At 42.8% G+C, this 25,273-nt stretch overlaps 1 protein-coding gene across 19 annotated transcripts in view; it reads right to left on the reverse strand.

The window, feature by feature from the left end:
• The window catches only part of adgrl3.1 (adhesion G protein-coupled receptor L3.1), a 134,925-nt gene that overhangs the window by 71,274 nt on the left and 38,378 nt on the right, over window positions 1-25,273 (reverse strand). For all 19 annotated transcript variants that reach the window (XM_074630222.1, XM_074630221.1, XM_074630225.1 and 16 more), the window contains 2 exons: window positions 16,688-16,901; window positions 1,933-2,042 (listed from right to left, as the gene is read on the reverse strand). In XM_074630222.1, coding sequence (XP_074486323.1) covers window positions 1,933-2,042; window positions 16,688-16,901 — 324 coding nt within the window. The remainder of the gene's footprint in view (window positions 1-1,932; window positions 2,043-16,687; window positions 16,902-25,273) is intronic.

Below are 25,273 nucleotides of genomic sequence, written 5' to 3' on the forward strand. Positions count from 1 at the left end.
AATACTTATCTCTCATAGCATTTGAAATGTTCTATAATTTTGGCATAAAGAATTATTATTTTTTTCACAACAGCAATAGAGTTTTCATCTGTTCACCTGGCAGCTGTTTTCCGTTAAGGTTTTCCACCACGACATGTGGTAAATATCAAATATAACTGATATGTGAACAAAATCTGAGAAGTGAGAGGCAGCATCAGGGGAATCACTTTCGCTTTTATCATAAAAAAGACACAGAAGTTGCACTTTAGCTTTGCCTTTGGACAAATCCTCTAAGCTGGTATGCAGCATGAAATAAAACATCAAGGACAAACCGATGTCTTTAATTCAGTAAATCTCCACCCTGAACCCTTGTGCATTTATTATGCAATGAGCTGTAACCTAGATTGTGAGGGAAACTATGCTGGTTAAAAAAAAAAGTTTCACAGTTGTTGTTATATTTAGCGACAGTGTCCCATGAATGTTTCACTCCAGTGAATACGACCTCCCAGTCTGTTACCACGTGGTCAAAGGTCAAATCACCATCTGCCGTCATTGGAGCCCATCTTTCTTTCACATCCTTCCTCCCTTGGAGTTTCCCAGTGAGTGGTGTCAACATAGTTTCCCATATAAAGTGACTGATAAATCAGTAGGAAAAACGGCAGGCTTTTCACTATCTAACTTTAGAAAACAGAAACTATGTATTGAGATCTTAAAATTAGATTATTTTAAAAACTCTGTCATTATTTCAGACACATTTCACTGACATCCACAATATGTGGATGGATGTTGTTGCTGAAGGCACAGTATACTTAATAGGGATTAGGGCTGTCCCGAATACCATTTTTTGGGCTCCGAAGCTTCGGTGAGAAACATTCGAAGGTATTCAAAGCTTCGCGGTGCAGCAGGCTGACATGTTCTTCTGTCTGTTTGTCTCCATTTCCTCCGTTTCAGTGCCGCTGCCACACTACTGTACACACGCACCTCTACACACAACAAACAGCGATATCCATCTGAGAATAACTAATAATAATTAATGTTGAATATGAATAATGTTGTGGGATTATTCCTTATTTCATGGGCAATTTTTGGATTTCTACATTTTGATTACATACTTATATATAAAAAATAAAATACAAAAACAAAGCATTCGAATAGTGATTTGGAGGTTCGATTACCATGGCAACGGTCAAAGCTTTGATGCATTCGGGTCAGCCCTAATAGGAATGTTAATAATTAACCATTTATCTGTTAACCGACAATAAGAATTTTGAGAATAGCTGGTCCGTCTTAAAGGTCAGCCGACCTTAAGTGAGCCTGAGCCGGAGTTGTTTCATGCTCCGGGGCTAACCCCCTTCACTTTAACCAGCAGGTGACTGGCAGGAGCTTGACTTGGGTCTTGAGGAGTTGTAGCATTTATTCACGACAAATAAACTGTACACACACTGCACTGCTACGTTCACAGCTATAACGTCAGCTGATAACTTCATACTCATTGTCACACACACGGTCTGTCGGACACTCGCTAACATTACGCTGGAAACCCTGACAGAGTAGCCAGGCAGACACACAGCTGATAAACCTCACAGCTTAACTAAATGATGCGATGGAGACTTTCTGTGAAAGTGGATGCATGCGTCCACGACAATGAACCCAACATCTTGGCTACTAACTCTCCCGGATGTGTGCGCATACACTGCAGCTGGTGGTAAATGATGGGTTTAACCTGTATGTGCAATCGGGTTATTGTCGCAACTGGGCGGCACTTCAACCACAGCACCCCATGCGAGGTACTAATCTTGTCGGTTAACGGTTAATGATCACTTAATGAGGGTCGGCTATCGGTCAGAAAAAATATTTGCAATCCTTAATACTCAAACATATGACTAGTACTAGCGCCATTACAGAGATACAAGGTCAAAAGTGTTAAATTACTTTGGAAAAAAGGGTACTTACTGTATGGGACACACTCATATTGGACCTCCAGGTATTTGTATGTGCCAGGACAGGGATCAGGGAAGACGTCGGGCCCAGCCACCACCGCACACTGGGTACGGTTGTTGCATCTACATGGGGAAGAGGCAGATATGTTGGTTAAACACACCTAGATGCACAGATACAGTATTTTTTTTGAAGGCCAAAACACTCTGTAAATACAGAACAAAGACACATGCGATGTTATATGCATTGAGATGTGTTATATCCTCTCATATGATTCACTACATTCATCCTGACACTCAAGAGTCATCTGTGTTTAAGGGCTCTTTAGATTGATAAAAGAGCAGACGATATAATACCCCTTACTGGCACACCAGGAGTGGACATTACACTAATGGAATCCTTGAGTTCACTCGTACACAAGATGGTCCACACAATGGCTACTGAAGAGCTGTTGTGCAAGGACACTTCTGGTGTGTGTAAGTGAATGTGTGTGTGTGGGTGTGTAGCAGTGAGAACAATAACCTATGGCTTTAACAGTATTTTGCCCCAGACTCCAGATAATTAATTTTAATTATCAGGGGGGCCCCCTCCTCTGACACACAAAAAGTAAGTATTCCTCACTGTTATTAACGCAAGGCTATGTAAGGCAGCACACATGTATATTTACTGCGTGTCTGTGAGGGTTTGTGTTGGCATGTAGACGTGTGGCGAGAAAACTGCATAGCCTATGTGACATTTACGCGCAAGTGTTAGTAATTATACATGCTAACAGTCCTCACAACCAAACATGATTTGTCGGGGGAGGTTCGGAGCCCATATTTTATCATGATAGATACATGTAATAACGTAAAATGTTACCCCACACTGAAGCGCCACTTTATCTCAATGACTCCTCCTGGTTGAAATGAATTATTGAAATAACGTGAATGAAGATTATATACATGTGCAAGACTGAGGACACATGAGGAGAAAAAATTGTCTATTTTAAGAAGGCCGACGAGCCATTTCTCTTCTCATCTGAATATTTTCTTTCAATTAGTACAACTGTTCTGTCTCTCCCTCTTTCCCTCTCCGCGCACCTGTCAAACAGGCGACATTTACATTAAAAACAGTCAGATTCTCCCATAGAGATATTTTTAATGAGCATGCCAAGCCCCTCAAGTCTCCTTTCTTACAGTATCATTCAACAATTTGCATAATGAAATATGTATGAGAGCTAATTTAATTTTTTGTTCAATATTCACTTATAACACAGGGAACCAATGTAGGCTACACACCCACTTGCTGTGACGTCCGTCGGTGTCTATTTCTGACCGGTGCGTCTGCGGTCAAGTGAGGGGCTATTGAAGTTTAAAAGGTTTCAAACTCTGTGTGTTGCGCTGTCTGTCATATTCTAATAACAATACCCGCCAGTCTTCTCTCCTCTCTCCCTCCCCGCTTTTTTTTCTCGCCTCTGTGCTTTTTAATTTCTTGCCCCGGTGCCTTCATCATCGGTCACCTGTCATCAGTGCAAGTTGTGGACTGGGGCGGTGGGTGGGGGGACACAAACTGACACGCCGCCACAACTTTGCTCACAACGTCGACCAAAGGACACGACTCGCTGGTCCACAGTCGTGAATCAGAGTGCAAAACCCCATTTAATGACCTCACATATTCGCTATAGCGCAAATCCCGTAGTTGTTATGTCATCAGGCTGGGAGATGAAGACAAGCGATTAGAGCTGCATGTTTTACTCAAAACGTACTCAAATAAAGTGCTGCCATGCAGTGGCGGACTCGGGCTGTCTGAGGGGCAGAGGCGTAAAAAATAAAGCACATAGGAAGTTTTCTAGCATGTAGGGCCAGCTTAATTAGTACTGCATCATGTTTTCGCAATTTTAAGGCCATCCTAGAGGGCACTTAATCGTGTTTTCTCTACTGGAAGGGCACCCTAGACGGCATTTCATCACGTTTTCTCTACTGAAAGGGCACCCTGGAGGGCAGTTCATTGCATATTTTTTACTGGAAGGGCACCCTAGAGGGATTTTCGTCACGTTATTTCTACTGTAAGGGCACCCTAGAGGGCACTTCATTGCATGTTTTTTACTGGAAGGGCACCCTAGAGGGATCTTCATCACGTTATTTCTATTGGAAGGCATCCTAGAGGGATCTTCATCACGTTATTTCTATTGGAAGGCATCCTAGAGGGATCTTCATCACGTTATTTCTATTGGAAGGGCACCCTAGAGGGCACTTCATTGCATGTTTTTTACTGGAAGGGCACCCTAGAGGGATCTTCATCACGTTATTTCTATTGGAAGGCATCCTAGAGGGATCTTCATCACGTTATTTCTATTGGAAGGCATCCTAGAGGGCACTTCATCGCGTTTTTTCTACTGGAAGGGCACCCTAGAGGGCACTTAATTGCATGTTTTTTACTGGAAGGGCACCCTAGAGGGATCTTCGTCAAGTTATTTCTACCGGAAGGCATCCTAGAGGGCGCTTCATTGCGTTTTTTCTACTGGAAGGCCACCCTAGAGGGAACTTCATCACGTTTTTTCTACTGGAAGGGCATCCTAGAGGGCGCTTCATTGCGTTTTTTCTACTGGAAGGCCACCCTAGAGGGAACTTCATCACGTTTTTTCTACTGGAAGGGCACCCTAGAGGGCACTTCATTGCGTTTTTTCTACTGGAAGGCCACCCTAGAGGGAACTTCATCACGTTTTTTCTACTGGAAGGGCATCCTAGAGGGCGCTTCATTGCGTTTTTTCTTCTGGAAGGGCACCCTAGAGGGCACTTCATTGCGTTTTCTCTATTGGAAGGGCACCCTAGAGTGAATTTCATCGTGTTTTATCTACTGGATGGGCACCCTACTGCAAATTTCCCCACTGTGGGACTAATAAAGGAATATTTTATCTTATCTTACTGGAATGACCCTTCTACTGAAAGGGCAACTTAGATGGCACTTCATTGCGTTTTCTCTACAGGAGGGGCACCCTAGAGGGCAATTTATGATATTTAATCTAGGGGCAATGCTGAGGGCAATGCTGCAGTTTGTTCAAGCATGGGGGCACCGAGGAGGGCGGTCGCCCCCCTGCCCCCCACCCCTCCAAGTCCACCAGTGCTGCCACAGGTGTAAGTGTAGGATTAACTATTTTCACACACAAACTTTTAGGGGAGAAAAAAAATGAACACTGTTAACACCAAAATGGGTTTCTTGGTGGGCTTATAAAAATGTCTCATCCCTAAAGAAGAAGGGGGAAAAAGGATGCTAGGGAACTGGGCAGTGAAACCACATGACATCAGAAAGTCATAGCACAAAGCCAACAGAATGCATAAATAAGTGAAATACAATACATAAAAAAAGCCCCGATGCAGGAAACAGGCAGCGCAGAAGAAAGAAAAGATGCAAATGTGTTCGAAGAGAGCAAAAGGGAGAACATTTTTATCCACTAGCTGTTTGTGTGTTTATTTCTACTTTATGCTGCTGCAAAATAGCCTCATTTCTTTGGCACTTTCACGGCTGAGTCATAAAGCACTGAAGGTTATTGACTGGTATTTTAAATAGAGGGTATAGAGCAAAGATTTGACATAATCTCTTGCGCGCTCTATCTCTCCGCTATCACTCCCTCTTTCTCTGTCTATTTCTGTTCTGCACTACCTTTCTTTTTTCTTCACCCCACACTCTCTAAGCCAAGATAATAAACCAATTTCTTTCTCAGCCTTTGTCTTCATCCTTCCCGCCAAGGAATTATTCCTCTCTGTTCCTCCCTCTTTGTCTCTCATTCCGGCTGTCTGTTTATCTGTCTTAAACCCACTTATAGCTGCAGTTTCCGAAGTCACACCCAGATATATGTGGTAGGCCACTTATTGCTTGCTTCTTTCTCTCTCTCTCTCTCTGTTTGTCCTTTCTCCCTCCTTTAATATCTTTCTCATTCCTGCCTCCCTCAGGGCGCCACCTCCAGCCTCCCTCTGTTTCTCCCTCGATCCCTCCATCCTTAGTAAAGCCTGTGCTGACGTCACCGTTCTGTCTGAGCCAGTAGTCTGAGTCAGATCCAAAAAAGACTCCCTTATGTCCCCAATACCTCCATCGCCTTCTCTTTTTTCTCACTCTCTCTTACTCGCGTTCCCTCCCTGCCAATGTGTTTATCCAACAGAAGAACATCAGCAAAAAAATCCCAATTCACGTCCTCTCTGCATTCTGACCCATGATGAATGTAGATGCAGAACATGCACATACGCCCCCCGACACACGCACCTTTGCAACCTTTTTTTTTTTCCACATTCTTTCAAACGCTCTATATTTTTTTTCTTGTGTGGTTTTTTCTTGGTGTTGGCAGAAATGCTCCTTTTTTAATTAGCATGACCACATCAAAACAAGGCAGTGGCCTGGATACCACCTTGCCTGCTGGCTTTCTTCCCTGCAACGTGCAACACGCACACAGACACACAAACAAACTATTCACTAACAAAGCCGAGCTTTGGCAGGCAGGGAGAGAGAAAGCTGCGATGCTGCAGTGGGTGTTGCTGTTGTTATTGTCTCTGATGTTTTTCACTTTGTTTGGCAGACCTCCCTTCACTCTGTCTCTGTCTCTATCCCTCATATAAACATAACTGACTGACTGATGATTTGATGAGGCTGACGCCGGCTGATGGAGTGTGTGCGCGTGTGTGGGTATGCGTGCGCATATGTGCCAGCGACATGCGTGTATTTGCGAGCGTGCGTGCGTATGTGTGTGCATGTCGTGTGTGTGTGTGTGTGTGTGTGTGTGCTCGAGTGCAGATGTGTTGAAGAACTATATAATTACAGAGCAAGTGAGAGCTGGGAACTAATCCTCATGAGTTGAAAGAGGTGTCTGAGAGTGAGTGATGCACAAAGCCTCGGCACAGTCTGGAATCAACATTCGCATACAGTCAAACCGCTCCCGCAACACTGTCTGAGTCATCTACAACACTGGGAACATGCTTAACACATGCAAACTTTCTGGTATGTTGTCTGAATATTGCACATGGACTACACACTCAACAGACAGAACATTCTAAAAACATACAAACATTATACACATACAGTAGGTTACATACTAACATGCTATTTAGTACACTAAAACAACATGTGAGATTTTTTTAGTATGTCTGAAACGTTGGTATGAAATTTGCAAATTGCATACTATTTCCGGTGAAACATTACAGTTTAATCGGTTTAACATATATAGCACTATATTTAGCCTCCACTATTTTAATGTCAGAATTCTGAATGTGAAATGTATACATTAAATAGTGCCTTCATAAATTCCCACATTGGAACACAAAAGTAATACTCATGCCATGTACACAAATTTCTGTTTACAATCCCACAATGCAATGCATCACATTTTATAGATGTGACAATTACAGTACAGTTGTGTGACTCTATTGAGTGTCTATTATATAGATTATATAATAATCATAAATCAGATACAGGTCTGTTTTTTGACCTCAGTCTGAACAGTCATATTGGAATTCTTGCGACTTTTACGTCACACGTTACGATCCACATTCTGCAATTCTGTGCTGGAGGGAGTCACTCTGTGAATACTAACATGGAAGACAGCTGCGATGGAGGTAGTCAGTGGAGGGACAATGAGTATTATTATTATATAGTATATCATTATTATTCCACTGCACATCAACTTATAAATTAAACTCACTTCAGTGGCCTCCATATTTACTACTGTACGACAGCGTGGTGCATGTGACGTCTTTGCTATGGTTCTTTTGCGCACTGGAATCTGATATTTGCCACATTTGAAAAATAATATGAACAGCCAAAAAAAACCTAATTGGATCCGAGCAATAAAAATGAATTAAACACTAAGGCTTGTTGCAGCAGGAACATTGATGGTTCAGAATATTGAGGAATCTCTCGGTGAAGCTCCCTCTGAGAGTTGTGCAACAGTCGGAACATGCAACACGGACTAATGGTGCGCATAATGTGACTATTTTAATTTGCTCGGCTTGTTCACCCACACTGTGAGGTAACTTGGAAAAAAACAGACTGGGAAAAAAAAAATGTTCTGCTGTTGACAGTGACTCATCCATGAACCCAGAATGAGGCAGAGGAAATGGTGGGGATATTTGGGATAGCTCAACACGGAATTAAATCATTTGCAGACAAAAATATAAAGAGATAGGGGAGATGGTGTCAAACTGCATAGTGATATTCACTTGTTTGCCTTTTAATCAAGAATACATTGTGTTCTTTCTCTTTGCTGTCTAAAATGTGGTGACCTTGAGAGATTATTTCTTTGCAAATAACATAAATTTCCTCCTCTGTTCGTATTTACGGTCATCAAATGTTGCTGCAGTTTGATGGGAAATTTAAAAAAAATACCTTTAGGCAGCATTTAGACACAAATAAAACAAACCTTGACAAGAATTATTGCTTGATAATAGCATTACTATACCAGTAGTCCAATTTATCCATAAAAATAAAATGAATACAGTTTTGTAATAAGCCAAAAAATATTTCCCAAGGTAAAAAAAAAAAAAGTTGGATTTTATAAGGTTGTAACACATTACCAAAAGAAATTAAATTAAAATCCTCAAACTGGGAAAAATTAAGCAGGGGGAGTTGAGCAGCTGGAAAAACATAAAATAAAAGACAGTTTGTGAAAATAACAAAAGGAAGGAGGGGAGATGATTTCACGGGGCTCTTTATGTCCTGCGGGAGTTCAGGAAACCCATTTGACAGCAGAAAGAGCATAGTTACTGTATCTCGCTACAGGATAAAAAGCTGTTAGGCTGGCCATACTTCCTCTCTCTCTCTCTCTCTCTCTCACACTCACACACCACATATGAGATTCCGCTGCTACTGGCCTCGTTTCTGCTTTATTAGCTCCCTGATGTGGTTATATACACACACCCCTATACAGTAGGGCTGTTTGGAGATGGACAAATGGAGTGACGGAAACCGTGGAAGGATGCAGAGGAACTGGGATGTAGTAAGTAATTGAAGAGCGACGCAGGGCTTGTGATTAACGGAGGTAAAAGGAAGGGGAAGAAAAAGACAGGTGTCTGTGTGTGTGTGTGTGTTTGTGTGAGTTAAATCTGTGTATATGTTGTCTACCATGGGGGTATAGTGAAGCAGACGCATCACATCCTGTGCCAGCATCACCACCACCACACACACCACCACGCTTATAAAGAAATGACAGATCTGTCTCTCTCCTTCTCTTTCTCCCACACACTAGCGAGCACACACACACATACATATACATACACACAAACACTAGCGCACTCCTCTGCGGTCCCTCAATGCGTTTCTGTCAGCTCTCGAACAGCCTGTCTGACAAGCCACAGGTAAAATAATGTTGTTTTCCCTACTGGGAAAAGGCTTTGAAACGTGTTACATTATTAATATTTGGCTGGAGGATGGCATTCTCTCCCATTTTTCTCCCATTCTGTCTGAGCATGTCAGGTGTCATTTTTGACACTGTATATACTGTCTTCTGTCAAACAAACTGCACCTCCCTGTATACCTGGTGAGAATATACTGAGTATAACTGGATAGAAACTGGATATGTGACGCGTGTTAATCCAGCCTTTAAAATTGACCTAATTTCTTGGTGATAGTGAATCATATTTATTAATTTTTTTATCTACAGAAGACTATCTTCTGAAATGTTTTACAAGAAAAAAGTGATGAATAATAATATCTTATGTCTTATCATACTCCGAGGCACACACAAACACAGTATGGCCTCTTTCTTGCTAGCAGGCTCACGGCCAAGTACAGTTTTTGAGCACCGCCATCTCTCCTCTCCTCCCCTCTCCTCTTCCACTGGTAACCATGGCAACTTCCACGTCGTCCGATTCCAGGACACACTCGGGGAGTCTTCCTCCTGATTCCACCTAGCAACATTCCTGTGCTGATATCCCTGTGTTTTAAATCTGTGTTTGTGCATTTCCCTTTATGTGACACCTCTTTCTCCACTGTTTAATCAAAGACCACCTGCTTGCACAAATCTTCCTAAAAGCTAAAAGACGAGTAGCGTTTCAGACAGCCGAGCTGTCGCTCTCGGTTGGCGAAAAGCAGAGAAGCGTGTAAGACACCGTTGCCGCCAAGACGACGGAGCCACGCCACACCGAGACACTGTCTTGTAGGATTTAGTCAGCCTCACCTCATGGTGCACAAAAAAAAAAAAAAAAGCATGCTGTTGTGTATATGCATGTGTGTGCATGGGCAGGAGGGCTGTTGCTTGTGTCCTGGTTTAGTTTTGCTCTTCATTGTCAATGTCAAAGCATCACGACAGTCAAGTCAGTCAGTCACTGTCTACACGCCGGCGTGTCTGAGGCACTGATTCACATGCTAGTCTCTGGATGTGGATGTGTCAGGCTTTGTGTGTGCATGTGGGAGACAGTGTGATGTCTAGACCATTCTCAAACCATTCTCAGGCAGCAGCCGTGTAGCTTAGGTGCTCTGTGAAGCATGATAACTAAGGTTAGCAGAGCTGGGGCGACAAGAGAAAAAGGGTCAGACAGTGAAGGCTTTGACATGTGGAAATACAGAGGTTTCAGCAGAGCACCACAGCTGTCAGTCAGGGCCGAATATATATTGGTGCACGAGTGGGCGGATGGAGAACGCAGCTGCGTGTAAGGGACAATAATATTATGTGATGACGAGCCGACAATGGAACATTTGCTTTCATTGCTGTCACATATCTGAAGGAAAGTTTCTGTATACGCATTTCAGGACTGACTTGTGTGCCAGAATGTGTCCATCTTGAAGTGTGTCTAAGTTCTCTCTAGATATATGCAACTATCTGTGTGTGTGTGTGTGTGTGTGTGTGTGTGTGTGTGTGTGTGTGTGTACATATGCATGGATGTGTGTGGGCCCTAATTACCGCACTGAGCATGGGTGACAGTTGGGCCCCCAGGGTGCCGCAGGGCATCTCCTGTAACCGTGGTGACTATATGAGGGTGGCAGCGCACGCACACGCACACACACACAGATATTAAGTAGGACATTTCCAGATATGACCTCATTCAGTGGGAAGCAGGGTAGTTAACAGAGAGCGGAGAGAAGAAGAGTGAACAGACTGAGACAGAAAAAGTCGGAGATAGATATTATAACAAGACATAATTGTAAATATCCTGGTGAATCCACCTCTGCAAAACAACACACACGCACACAAAACACACAAAAGTCACAGCCTCCCTCACAACCTCAGTGCAAACCTTCAATTTAGCAGATAATATTGTTATTGTACTTGGAGTCACTGGGCTGGAATAATGATCAGAAATGTAAGATTTATGTAAGGTTTAGAGCATTCATTATCTGTTCTGCTCTCTCTCCTTCTCCTTCTGTGTTTACAGAGATGGATTAGACTCAAATGGATAGGACAGATGAAATGTATGTATGCCTGGATAAAAAAAGAAGAAGTGGCAGACTGTATGACATAGTTCACTGGTTACACAGTCCTGGACTGCAGCACATGGCTAGCACTAGATTGCAGTCTATGATTCAAGTGGTTTTCTATAATTCAGAGAGTCAAAGGAAAATAACTTCAGAGGTTTCTTTACTCTCTCTCCCGCCTGAAAGGTTCAAAGGTTCAAAGGTGCGGGTGCGCGCTCGCCAACACACACACTCACATACAAAAGCATACAACCACAGATGTATGCATTTGCACACGTGCAAGTGGGTTCACACTCGAGCACACTATAGCCCGGTGCTTTGAAGGCTGAGACTCTGTTCTAAAGAGACAGGCTGCCAGAAGAAGTTGACCGGGCTCGGGAACTGATGAGCAACTCTCTCAATTTCTCTCCGAGTGTGTGTTTGTGTGTGTGTGTGTGTGTGTGTGTGTGTGTGGGCAAGTGTGTGTGAGCATGCATGCGTGAGCAAGTAAGCCTGTTCATGAATGCATTCATTGGTGTGTGTGCACACAGGGCTGGTGCGTAGTTGTGTGTTTACAGCGATCGTGCACCTTGGTTCCCCGGGGCCACTGAAGGCTAGGGTTTAATCTGGAGACTTTGGATGTTTCTCCGGCTTGTAAATTCTGTGAAGTATGGAGCTAAAATATAGAATTCATACTATAAAATACAGGCAACATGCTGCACCCCCGTAAGCCCCTGCAGTTCAGCCGCAACCTCACCTTTCCCCCTGAGCTGGGGGGAAGAAAAAAAGTGAATGGAAAAAGCAGGAAAGGGCGGTGAAAACTAAAACAGATGGCGAGGGAGAAAGGAAAAGTGACAGAGAGGGTGAGAAGTAGGGTGTGAGAAGCAATTTGAGGAATGAGAAGGGGGGAGGAAAAAACTGGCGTGACCAAAAAAATGGAGATATCAAGAGAGTGACAGATAGGAGAATAATAAATTAAACATGTTGCTTCCAAAAAAGCAAGGAAGAGAAGGGGAGCGCAGCAGAACGGGGAACAACTCCCTACCCTTGTCTTTCTTGTCAAAGTGGTTTCCCTTTTGTGTTGAGGGACGTCTTCAAGCGGGATGGGGAGGGAGAGAAAACAGAGGGAGCAATAGAGAGAAAGAAGGGCAAACAAGGTGACAAGGTGGGGAGAGGCGGTGTAGAGGTGTCAGGAGGGAAAAGTCTGTTTGAAGTCCAGAAGTAATTTTCTAACATGGAAGCTGTGGTAGAGGTAGCAAAACAGAGTTTGTGTGCACCGTCTACACATTCTTCAGAGTGTCTTGCAGCCTCAAGTGCCCTGAATGCATGTGTGAGATCGAGAGAGGGTGCGCTGAAAGGTACTCGGTCCATGAAGCACTCAAGTATCAGTAAGGGACAAGGAATGTATTGTGAAGCATCTCCGTAGAAGCCATCAAGTCGCTTTTATGTCAATAGACCGCTATAACCTGCAGGCATCCCACCAGTTTGGCTTGCAGCTCTCTCCCTGTGCAGAATTGAACAACCCAAACCTTCCAGGGCTTCTATTGTCTTGATATACGTAACTCTCTCCAGTGACACTTTAATGTGTACTCAAACCCAACCACACCCCGGCTGTAGCCAACTCGCCTGCTTTGAAAAATACAGTGAAATTGATCCAGTTTTTTTTTTTTAGGAAAACACATATAGAGTGCAGAGGAGTGAGCCTAATAAAACAATAAAGATTGAAAACATATGTGCATTTTCTTAATTAAATGCTAAAGGTAAAAGGCTAAATAAAATCGAAGAAAGCTGCAACAGACCTTAAAACAGTAGCCATTTTGAAACAGAGGCATTTCAGTTCAAAACACGATAAAAACAGAGTGAGTCATTGAACTGGGGCCAGTATATCGCTAAAAAACAGATTAAGCGTAACTTTCATGGCCACGGCTTCGTTTCCCCTTCAACCCAGTGTATCCCAATGGGGAGATAATCTTGGAAATGCAGCGATATCAGGTCCTCTCTTGGTTGCCTGAGAAGCCTTGTGAGACCCTCTGGAGATATGAGGCTTTGATATCAAGACCAATTATGTGGTATGGGCGCACACAGATACACACACAAACATACGTGCACACACACACACACACACACACACACGCAATCACTGGCCTTGGAGAGTGGTAGAGAGGAAAACAAAGAGAGAATGTGATACTGAGGAAACACTGGGCAGGCGGAACATGTTCCGATTTTATCAGCCAGTTGAGCTGGGCTTGAAAAGCAGAGACGATACAGACATAGAGGGAATGAGAGAGTGGAAACCAGACAGGCTGAAACAGACTGAAGAAGAGGGCTGTGTGAGTACGGCAAAGAGCTGAAAAAGCACGCATGAACACACAAATGAACCACTGCAATGTGCGCAAAAACAAAAAAACAGCACAGCCTTCAAAACGCATTAACAACACATTAGACTCTAAGATTCACTGTGTGCATTAATGTATCACTGGTGCTTTCACGCAACACACTGTGTGTTGTCTTTACGGTATTGCGTGCACGCACAGGCTCACTCGCAGCTTCTTGCAACAAACACACACTGAAAATATATGTGATAAACAGTTGTTTCTGGTCTGAGTCACCTCCACAGAGGATCCCTCAAGATTAAGTTTGGCCTCTGGCTCTGCTAATTGGAGCTTAAAGTCTGGTGTAGCCCCTGGGCAGTGTGTGCTGCGTGTGGCACATGCTGTGAGTATCTGCCTGTGTGTGTGTGCGTGCGCATGCGTATAAATTATGGATGGCAAGGGCTGTAGGAGAGTGGCCACACAAGCTCCAGCTGTCAGAGCGAGCAGAGAGAGAGACCGAGCCAGGCCAAAGCAATCGCAATCAGAGCACCGGTCCGGCACATGGCACGGACAGGTGGTTTGATAGAGAGACAAGAGGAGCGAGCGAGAGGAGGAAGATGACAGCAATATTGAGACAGAAGAAAAGATGAGAGGGGAAATAATGGGACAGCAGGAAGGAGAGAGCACTCAAAGTCAGGGTAACACGTGATCTGAAAAATTGAGATACTAATGGTGACATTAATGAATTATTTATGTCCCGACATTCTCATTACACAGAGCATTGCTTTCCCCTCATTGCTATTTTTATTTCCAGTTAGTGCTCATTATCGTACCTGCCCGACACCAAAAGTTGGCACTGTAGTATGTGGAGACCACAGCGGCATAAAAGACCAATGCAACTAACCAAAAATCCAAAAGACCACTTCTTCATAATTCTAGCTGGTAACAATAGAACGTGTTAAGTGTTAAAGGAACAGTGTGTAACATTTCAGGGGATCTATTAGCAAAAATAGAATATAATATTCATAATTATGTTTTCATTATTGTCATCATTGTGTTTTTTTTAGAAGAGAATGAGCTCTTCATATCTACATAGGGAGCGGGTCCTCTTCACGGAGTCCGCCATGTTGCTCAAACCAAACACGGGTTCTAGCAAGAGCCTTTTTTGCATTACCTGAAGGCCACCGTAGTTCTCCGACACGCTTGTGAAACTGCGGTAACGTGAGCTTCCGTCTGACTTCCTTTTCTCCTAAAGTTGTGTTATTATGGTAAGGATGGCCTCTGAGACGTAACGGCGTTTCCACAGTTTTGCATTCGGTGTCTCACGTTACCACAGTCTTGGAAAGGGAGGAGTCAGCGGAGGGGTGCTCAGTTGGTTGCAAACTGCAACCACTAGATGCCACCAAATCCTACACACTGTACTTTTAACGGTATATTTGTCTACATAAAAATTCACTCAGGCAGTAAGTACTGTAAAACATTGCTCAGCCTCCTGTTAATAACGGTTTTTCATTAACAGAGATGATTAGTGGAAAAATCATTTTCTGAAGCTAATTTTTACTTTGCTCGTAAGTGATGATAATTTCCCTAAAGCACGTATGCTATGCTATTCAATTAGCTTGTCTGAATAAAGCTCATCATGGTTGTTAAATAAGACGTCTATATCAGGTATAAATGCTGGTTTCCACAACCCTAACGTCAAATATTCTACAAGCTCATAATTGTCCAGTCACTCTTAAAGGTACAGTGTGTAGGATTTGGCGACATCTAGTGGTGTGGTTGCAGATTGCAACCAACTGACTACCACTCTGCTCACTCCTCCCTTTCCAAGGCTGCGGTTATGTGAGCTGTCCAGTGCAAAACCATGGTAACGCTGTTCGCCTCACTCAGATGCCATCCTTACCATAATAACACTAACTATGCTGGCGGTACCACTGTTTTGTACTCTGCGGCTCACGTTACCGCAGTTCCACAAGCGTGTCAGAGAACTAGGGTGGCCTTCAAGTTTCTGAGCTACTGTAGAAACATGGTGGACTCTGTGAAGAGGACCCGCTCCCTATGTAGATATGAAGGGCTCATTCTAAGCTATCAAAAACACAATTCTTAGTTTCAGGTGATTATACACTAATATAATATAATAATGAATATTCCATTTCTGATAATAGATCCCCTGAAATGTTACACACTGTTCCTTTAAACATGGGTGGGAGTCGGGATATAGTTGGCAAACAAAGCTCTGATACCTTACCCATGTCTATCAAGTCTCATGCTTAATTTGTGAGACCTCTGTCTTAATGGCTTTGTTGGCATCTCACAGCGGCACATCGAACATCTCAGGGATTGTTATACTATTAAAGAGAATCAAAAGTTATGATGCATGTATTGTAACCCTCGTTCAGTGATACACTGCTAATTCTGTGGAGCACTCCTTCTGGCTTCAGTTCCTGTGCTCCTAATAGCGCTGTCAGGAGAGGAGGCTATCACACTGGCCAGCTGTAGAGGAAGTGTTACCTGAGTAATTTCCATTGTGTGATAAGATTCTACAGTTGTATGGCATTGTACTGCATGTACAGGAACTGAGAGCAGCAGAACTGCACCGGGTGGGGCTCACGGGTTAGTTTCCACAGATTTTCCATCACCTTTCTCCCCTTTTTTTCCCTGTTACACTACGTCTGACAGGTGTGCTGCACTGCTGTGTCGTTTTCATGCTGTTGTTGTTTGCTGTCAACTTTGTGAGTGGGTTAACGTGTGAGTAATGCAGAACCTGACATTGATACTTTACCGGGATGAATACTAAATGAACAGTTGACACCGCACACCTACTGTAGCTAGGGATCTCTGGTACTGAGAGGTGTCTCTCTCTTCTGCTGTGCAAATAAGTAAAACAATTCAAAGCGCTTCGGTTTTGGCTAAAGCTCTTTGTGCCATGAATCAGCCTTGTGTTTTTTGCACACCACGGGACAAATGTAATTAACAAAGCAACCAATTAATTAATTTTCACTGGGATTGTCCAATTTTGTTCTTCAGTCCTTTACAAGTCCAACACACTTTAGGTAAATGTTCTACATGAGAGCTTTGTAGAAGTCAGAAACACACTGTAGACTGACCTGAGTGACATGATCTTGTACGCGTCGGGCAGGTAACACCGAGTGTTCTCCATCTGGGCGGGGTCTGAGTCGCAGATCTTGTCATCGGTGCGGCCGTAGTTGGCGCTCTCGATCATGATGACATCTGTGCCTGGACAGCGCAGCTCGATGGGGTAGGACTCACAGGACAGCTCCCTCCGCACCACCGCCATGGGGATAGGGGCACGGCCGTAGGCTGGACACACAGACACACACATTGATGATACAGATACAGATGATTTCATGATAACTGTCTTTTCAGTAGGGTGATCATATTTTCAAACCCCAAAACCGGGACCCTTAAGTGTACCGCACACGCACTAATATGCACGCACCATAGGCGTTTTCATCAGGATGTCTAATTTACCGCACATGTTGCGCATTTGAGCACGGGGTGGGATCAAAAAGAAGGCATTATTATAGGTGGGTGCATTAGTGACAATCATGACTCATCACATTCACTACTTTCAACCCCTTTAATCAAATGGCTATCCTCCATGATGATAACAATGGGAGTCCTGTGGAGAGTTTTCCTCACAGGAAACTTATAGTTGTCTGGGACTACGGAAATTATTTTTCAACTTTAGTTTTGAACCCAAACAACCTCTATCACATCATGTTGCTCGCCACAGCCGGCTCAGACTATTATAATAAAAAATGTGGTACTCAGATGACATTTTGGCCAGGATGGAGACACCGGGTGAAAGACTGACAGTAACGGACGGTCCTGAGGGAGTTATAAGCGGAGCGAAAAGTTTTAGGCTGAGTGATTTACAATTTTGCAAAAGGAACTGTGTAGAATAATGAATAAAAACGACACGTTTGATGTGCGCATAAGCACGGGGGGTTCTGTGGTTCAACAGTCTGATGCTGGTTGCACAAAATGTAACCAGCGGATCTGCCGTGTCCGTGCGTAATTGTGGCAGAACATGATAAATGTCTGTGTAAGTATAATGTTGTTATCATTATTGTAATTGTGTTGAAACCCGGGACATTTGAGTGTTTTACAGATATTTGTCGGGACTCGTTACACCCTGAAACCGGGACAATCCCGGACAAACCGAGACGTCTGGTCACCGTACTCTTTCATCCTACTGAAATACTTACATACTAGACTTATTTGTGGGGCTGTCTCTAAAATATGTGCACTGGAGGACTAAATTGTACAAGCACCGACTGTGTTCAACTAAGACTGCATTTGTACCCTTGTCATATAGACTAATTATCCACACTATATGAAAACAATAGCATCACAGTTGATTATTCATAAGGGCATGTCCACTGTCGCATGTGAACCGACTTGGTAATTACTGTTATGCAGTTCACAGTTTTAGACATAACTCTAGATAGAGAGTAATTGCCTGGCAATTTCAACAGGCATTTATTCCTGCAGAGATTATTCAAAGATGGCAATGCCTAATTATTCTCAGAAGTTCCCAATTTGATGCATACATCCACTCTTATTGTACCGAAAAAGGAAAGTTAACATGTCATTAATTCCAGTGAGGTTGAAGCTACTGATCTGTCCCAGATCTTTTTACTGCGGCTGCTTTGCTTCCTTGCTTGTTTAATGATGAAGGCTTTTGGATGATGAAACATCTGCAAGACCAAACGGCAATCAAGCTGCCATTGACTAATTAAGTCTATATCTTATAACATGAATGTCTTCACAAAGGGAAACTGCAGCAGCTTCTGCACTACAGTTCTCACCTGTGGTGCAAAGAGGCATGGGATATGAACGTATTCTTAATAGTCCCATCACATTCGAAGACAACACACGCTGCAACCAAAAAGTGCATATATAAATAATGAAATGTGCCTCAAAACAATATGCTCTTCCTCTGGAATGCTTCACCTTGCAGCAGGTGCTGCTATCACCCTTCAGAGCTTTTTCATGGCAGACATTTTTGGCTCGTCGTATCAGGGAAAGCGCAGGTGACACAAATTTCGTTAAGGATGGCTCAGTTCTATCAAGCGTCCCAGTAGTAAGCCATGCTACTGAGCCAGCACACAAAATACCTGGACCCTGAAACCAGCTCACAATGCAGCCATTTTTAATGTTATCAGTGACACCTGTGCTATTCCTGACAAGTCAAAATATCTGCTTTGAAAAGCTATAATGTGATATTATTATTATTATGTGGTTAGTCTGTTTTTTTTAAGTTAAGTTTCTGCTGTATGTGGTACTTTTGTTATTAGAATATTTTCTTAAGAACGTGATCAAATGGTATTTTTATATCTCGTATGTATATTTATAATAGTATGCTATTAATAAATTATTTAAAGCTAGGGTTGGTAATGTTGAGAAACCAGCAAGAGTACACTAGATTTAAAAAATTATCCAACAGAAAAACCCAACTCAGTGTTGCCAACTCTTTTCCAATGAAAGTAGCAAGCAGCACTAGCTCCAAAAGCTTTTTCCATAAATCTAGCGAGAAAGTTGTCTAGTCGGCAACACTGACAGTCCGTCATTTCAAGTCCCCCTCCAAAGCCACTCCCCCAAAATTATCATAATGAACGTAAAGAAAGAACATGACTATTGTTAGTACTCACAGCTGTCAAGCTAGCAGCTTGTGGAATGTGTGCAATGAGTGCACGGGCAGAGTACACGCAGGGCCGAATGACATGATTGGACGGGCTTATTACAGTCCTGCGACAGCCACAGATACCGGATTTTTTTCTTTTTCTTTTGTCAGAGCATTTGATTTAGCCGGGTTAGTTGTCTGTTTATTTGTGTTTTAGAACGTAACCGCCATGAAACAGTCAGAAAATAATGTTTTATTTCTCTGATTCACTGCTTTGTTCTCACTAACGCCGCTCTCTCTCTTCAGTCACTCTGTAGCTCGCTCGAACATTGCTGCTCTCTCTCTCCCTCTCGGCTCGTTGAGCTGGAACCGGCATCGGGTATATATTATACCCTTAATTAACTAACAAAAACAAATCCTGTGAATCTACATTCTGGTATCCTATCTTATCCTGCTAGCAATTATTGTCCGTGTAGTCACAGCCTGATATATATTCTTCTATGCCATAAAACTCCATTGTCATCCAAAAACTGGAAAAAAAAGTATGGTACCTGCTATGACTATATTCAACACAATGAAAGAAATGAAACAAATATGGCTCTTTTATGTGTCCTTATCCATGTAATGATGTGTTTATTAACACATTAAGATATATTGTCTTGTGATTCTAGTAGGGTGCTGTGATATTGATGGTGTCGGGCTGAATGTTCCCAGGGACTTTGGTTGTTGTGGTGTAGCTTGGATGTTGTTATTCTCTGTTCTGGAGAGCAGCGAGCCCTGGGAGCATCAGCCATCATCCCCTGATAGATAGATAGCTTATCAGCTCGGGTGTTCACTTGTGTTGTTTGGTTTTGTCGTCACCTAGCCCGTACTGTACTGTAATTTTAATGTAGATTTTATTTGTTTTTACGCAGCTTCATATTGTGTCACCGGCTCAGGACCTCATCTGAGACTTTGTAGCTATATGTGGTGCAATATACATAATAAGTTTTGTCCCTGTCGAATAAGCAAATGAAATATATGAAGTGTGTAGTTTGTGGCTACAGTCACACAGTGATCGTGACTGCTTGTTGTTCTGTCACTTTTTCTTTTTATTGCAGAATTCATCTTGTCAAGGCCTTCCAAATCATTTCTTAAAAGCACATGCACACATACACACGTGCGCCAACAGTGAACAGACGACCACCCGCAATTCAAAACACACACACAGACCTGCAACATCCCTGAAAAGCGAGGCGCAGCACCACCTCCCCTTGCTCTCCCTGTCACCATAACCATAGCAACCCTGTCCTCCCTCCCTAGGCTCTCTCATTGGCTGGAGGAGCGTCATGGTTACACGAATGCAGCAAAGAATCTGAATGAGCTCAATGACACTCTGCTCGGGCTCTACTTAATACTGCCCTTCACCACATCACACACACACACACACACACACACACACACACACACACCGACACCGACACACACACACACACACACACATACAAATTCTGTGAGTGATGACATGTAGAGGCAGAAATCTGGGAGGCGCTGGTACCTGAGGGTACTACATTGATAATGACAGGCGCTAGCTTAAAGATAAGACTGATATATAAGTGACATTTACTGGAAATGTCCTTTCTAATGAACACACACGCACACACACACACACAAACGTATATCACCGCAGGCTGTGATTAAGCTTTGAGCACACATTCAGATAGAATGTGTGTCTCAGTAGTGGTGTAGGATTTGAAGGACTGTGTGTGTGTGAGAGAGAGAGAGGAGTGCTTAGGGCAGTGGGTCATTATTCTGTTAATATGAGTGTTAGTTTATTAGTTTCTCAATGACTGCGTCGTGTCCGCCTTTGTGAGCATGAATGTAAATCTTGAAGAGAGGGTTAATTGAAGCGCGAGGGGGATCAATACTCCGTATTGTAAGGCAGCTGTCTAGACTGGCTTCGGATCAGATGTCTTACAGTGTTGCCTTACAGGGTCCCCGCTGGGCATAAAGAGAGCATTATGACACAAACACACACTCACAATTCAAATAAGGGGTCTATCTGTATTCCAATTAAAAGCCACTCTGCCTTCATAAGCCGCAGTAAATGCTCTGACTCGCATACACCGTCCTGTCTCGTCTGTCATCGTTTATTTCATCTATTTATACCGGCTGCCTCACCTATAAAACATGCACTAGGTTTAATTCTGTCCTTTTTTTTTTACAAACAAGCATGTGCACCTCTTGATACAGACACATAAACTCTCGCATATGCGCCAATGTATATCCCCTATGTCGTTGCACGCGTGCAAATAACGCGTAAGCTGGCGAGTGCATGTTAACGTGTCCGTCATTAGTTGTGTAATCGGTGACAGAAAGTTGGCAGCCACAGACAGTACAGACAATCTTATTCAGACGCTCTCATTGCCTCAGGGGGCTGAAACAAAAGGATATCGATTTTTACATTTGGGCCAAGAACAAGAGAGTGGCGAAAGAGGTGGAGAGATGGAAAGAAGGAGAGGGTGAGAGGGAAGAGGAGAGAGATTTAAAAGGTGATCTCTCACTTGAATTGCCAAAGCGTTTGGCCAGTGCTGGTGTCTGCAATGTGGGTCTTATGAGTTAAAAAAAAAAAAAAAAGCCAAATTTTTTTAAGGGCGAAATATATTTTAAAGGATAAAGCTGGCAATATTTAGTTTTTCTTGCTGTCAATAAATCCCATGAAAAAAAATTAACCAACGATGAGTTGATCCTACTAACAAACACTGCCTGTGTAGCCAAAACCTGATAAAGCTTCAGATCCACTGTTGTCCAGAAACTCTTTATGTCCAGTATATAAAGGTCACTGCTCACCAAATGAAGGCTTGTTGGACTGATTGGAAAACCATCCGCACACTCACAGTCTGTGCAGTTTTATTGAGGCCAACTTTTGGTCAGGGACCCACTTCCCTTGGGACTATTGAAAAAGGTTCCAGACTACAAAGTTGCCTCAATAAATGAATATTGCACGGATTGGAGTGGGCTGATGTTTTTCCTATCAATGTCCGAAAAAACTATTAAAAACACATAAATGAGCTACACCATTGAACGGGGTTTCTTTTATCCGATGACCATGAGCATTATACTTCAATTTGAAATGAATAATTTCACAGCAAAAAATTCCGGATAGGCGAAAAACCCGCCGCACGGAACCCCCTGCGAAGGGGCGTGTCGGATGGTGTGACATCACTTTGGCCGTATGGACAAATCAAGCATTACTCTTCGTTGAGTAACATTTTCTAAAAAATTACAGTGCCCAGCACTATTTTTTTATTAAAAAAAGTTTGTTTTTAGTAGGAATAAATAGACTTGGGACTGAGTGCCACAGTTTATTTCTCCGTCTTATATATTGTTGGTTGTTGTTCTGTATTTTCCTTGTCAACAAATACCACGAAAAGACAACAGCCTTACCTTTAACACTGTGAAGTGTCCACAGTTTGTTTGAGTTCCTCCGCTTTTGCACAATCGTAGCATTTTTCAAGCGGCAACATGATCAACAAATCCACCCTATCAGGACAAACAGTGTCCATGCCGGAAATCTACTCTAAACCCCAGAAAAACACAAATTTGTCTGTGTTTTTCTTGTTCAAAACTCCATGCTTTCCCATTCTCTTTTATTTGTCTTCACATAACCCTGAAATAATGACAAGACGCAGCTCGGTGGAGAAGATGGAGTGCTTGCTGCTGTGTGTCCTCAAGCTAAACTGTCTTTGTTTCAACTAATCCTTGCTAAGTATAAACAGCACGATTTGCATATGTCGACTTATTCTTTAGACATTGATGCAAATACCTTTGACTGAAACTCATCTCTGGGTGTTAAAGCAAAGCCCTTGGTGTTTGTGTGTCTGAGTGTCTGCCTGTGAACCCTTCCTGTGTGTGCTTGTGTGTGTGTGTTTTTAAGGAGGATCTGTGTCGCTGTGGGTGTACAGTATTTCGCCGTTTAAAGTATATCATCTGTGCACATGCATGTCAGCAGGCATGTGAACAAGTACATGCTTGAGTGTGTGTGTTGTATGTGTCTGCACGTGTGCGGCAGTTTTTCTTCACAACAGCGTGATTGACAGCAGCCATTAATAGGATTAAGTCCAAGTGGGCCACAGCTCCCTGTAGGAGTCTTCAAAGCCCACCGTCGCAGGGGAGAGGAGGAAACACACAGACAGCCTACTGGGGTTGCATCTGCACTGTGTGTGTGTGTGTGTGTGTGTGTGTGTGCAGTGTAAATGTGTGTGTGAGAGGGAACTTACTGTAGAAGAGCTAGTGACTGTGCACTGCAATAAGATAGAGGATATGTGTAAACGAGAGTAAGCGAGTTAAGTGTTTCCTCGGTGTGGCGGCTGCAGTGTTTCTAGCAAGTGCTCGGGTGTGTGGAGGTGGCTGAGGAGTCAGAGCTGTACAGTCATTATTTCAATTTGTGGTTATGGGCATATGAAGTGAATCCGAACATGTGGAACCAAACTTTATAGTAAATCGCTGCATGTTATAATGTGTTTCTATAGGAGGATATTATGGGTGGGAATCACCAGAGGCCCCACGATACCATATTATCACGATACTTCAGTCCCGATACGATCTTATTGCGATTTTAAACATTTTGAAATATGATTTATTACCTTTTTTCGACTGCAAATTATGCAGTTTGTCAACATCTGTTTTATCTAATAAGTTAGTAATAGGAGTTTTTATCGCAACAAAATGGGATTGTCGCATGTGACAAACTGAACTGTTTGTATTAGAGTCTACATTGTTTTTGCAATATTAATAGTTTAAATAAAAGATCAATACTTGAAGTCTATGTATCGATACAATATTGCCAAAATATCTCGATACAATGCTGTATCGATTTATTTCCCCCACCCCTAGAGGATATACTGTATGCATGCTAGTGTGTGCAGACTCATCCCAAGTGACCAAAAACTGAAATGTAACTCTTTTTTTGTAAAAACTACTGCAATAAGCTGTTTTCTTAGCAGACATTTTGACTTTTCATAGTAGGAAAAGCACATGTGTTACTAATAACTTTGATGATGGCTCTGTTCTATTCAAGCGTCCCAATAGAGCTCAACAATGAGGTTCAGGAAGTGAAAATCCCATTGATATTCTGAGTCAAAGATCCATCCATCCAAGATAGACTTACCACGAGCTACGAGATTGTGAAACGATGGTCTAGAAGCCACAAGTCCATATGATTATCAACCTTGTTTTAAGAAATACATGTTTTATTTGTGATGTCATAGAGAAGTACTGCACTACCCACAATCCTAAGTGTAACAGCGACGTCTTTGATTGGTGGAGCTCGCTGCTACCATGGAAATGTGTGAGGGTATACGTGCCTACGTGCTGCTCCGTGGTCTGCTCCTGGTTTTCAAACGGCGGCTCGTTTGGAAACTTTCTCTTTTATTACGAAAATAGTTCACTGAAATGTGTTTCTGAAAACATTTGAGGCGAGAAATAAGCCACGCAGTGGCTGAATCTGTCTTCATTTTAGATCGACACCGGTTAATTTAAATGTTTTTCGGGAGTTTCCAGAGGCGACGACTCGCCATTCGCATATGGTTTATGGGATGAGTAGTTCCTTCACTCTTGTACTTTTTTTTCTGTTTTCCAATGTTTCTTTTGCTCCTAATCAAATGTTTTATGGTCATGATTCATCTCGTAGCTGGTTGACTCGGTTCTATGCTTAAAACTCTTTGAACAAGGATTTTCTGAAACGTCAGTGGAGTAAATGAATGGGAAACTCCCTTCTGGAATGGGTGGTCACTGTTGAGCTCTATAAGTCATGACAGTGAAAGTGAGCCAGCACGGACAATACCAGGACCGTGAAACTGAAGCAGCTAAATGGAATTCAGCCATGATTAATTTTATTATTTACAGATGTGCTTTTCTTTCTGTATGTCAAAAACCCTTCCATGAATAATGGGGTGAATCCCGTACAGCTTCACTGTGAGGACGGGAGTGTTGCATGCAGTTTCCAGTGCTAACATTAAGTTAGATGTTGATGGTCAGTATATACTGTACCTCTAAACCGTAG

This window comes from Sebastes fasciatus, chromosome 3, assembly GCF_043250625.1.
Source record: "Sebastes fasciatus isolate fSebFas1 chromosome 3, fSebFas1.pri, whole genome shotgun sequence".
Lineage (NCBI taxonomy): Eukaryota > Metazoa > Chordata > Actinopteri > Perciformes > Sebastidae > Sebastes > Sebastes fasciatus.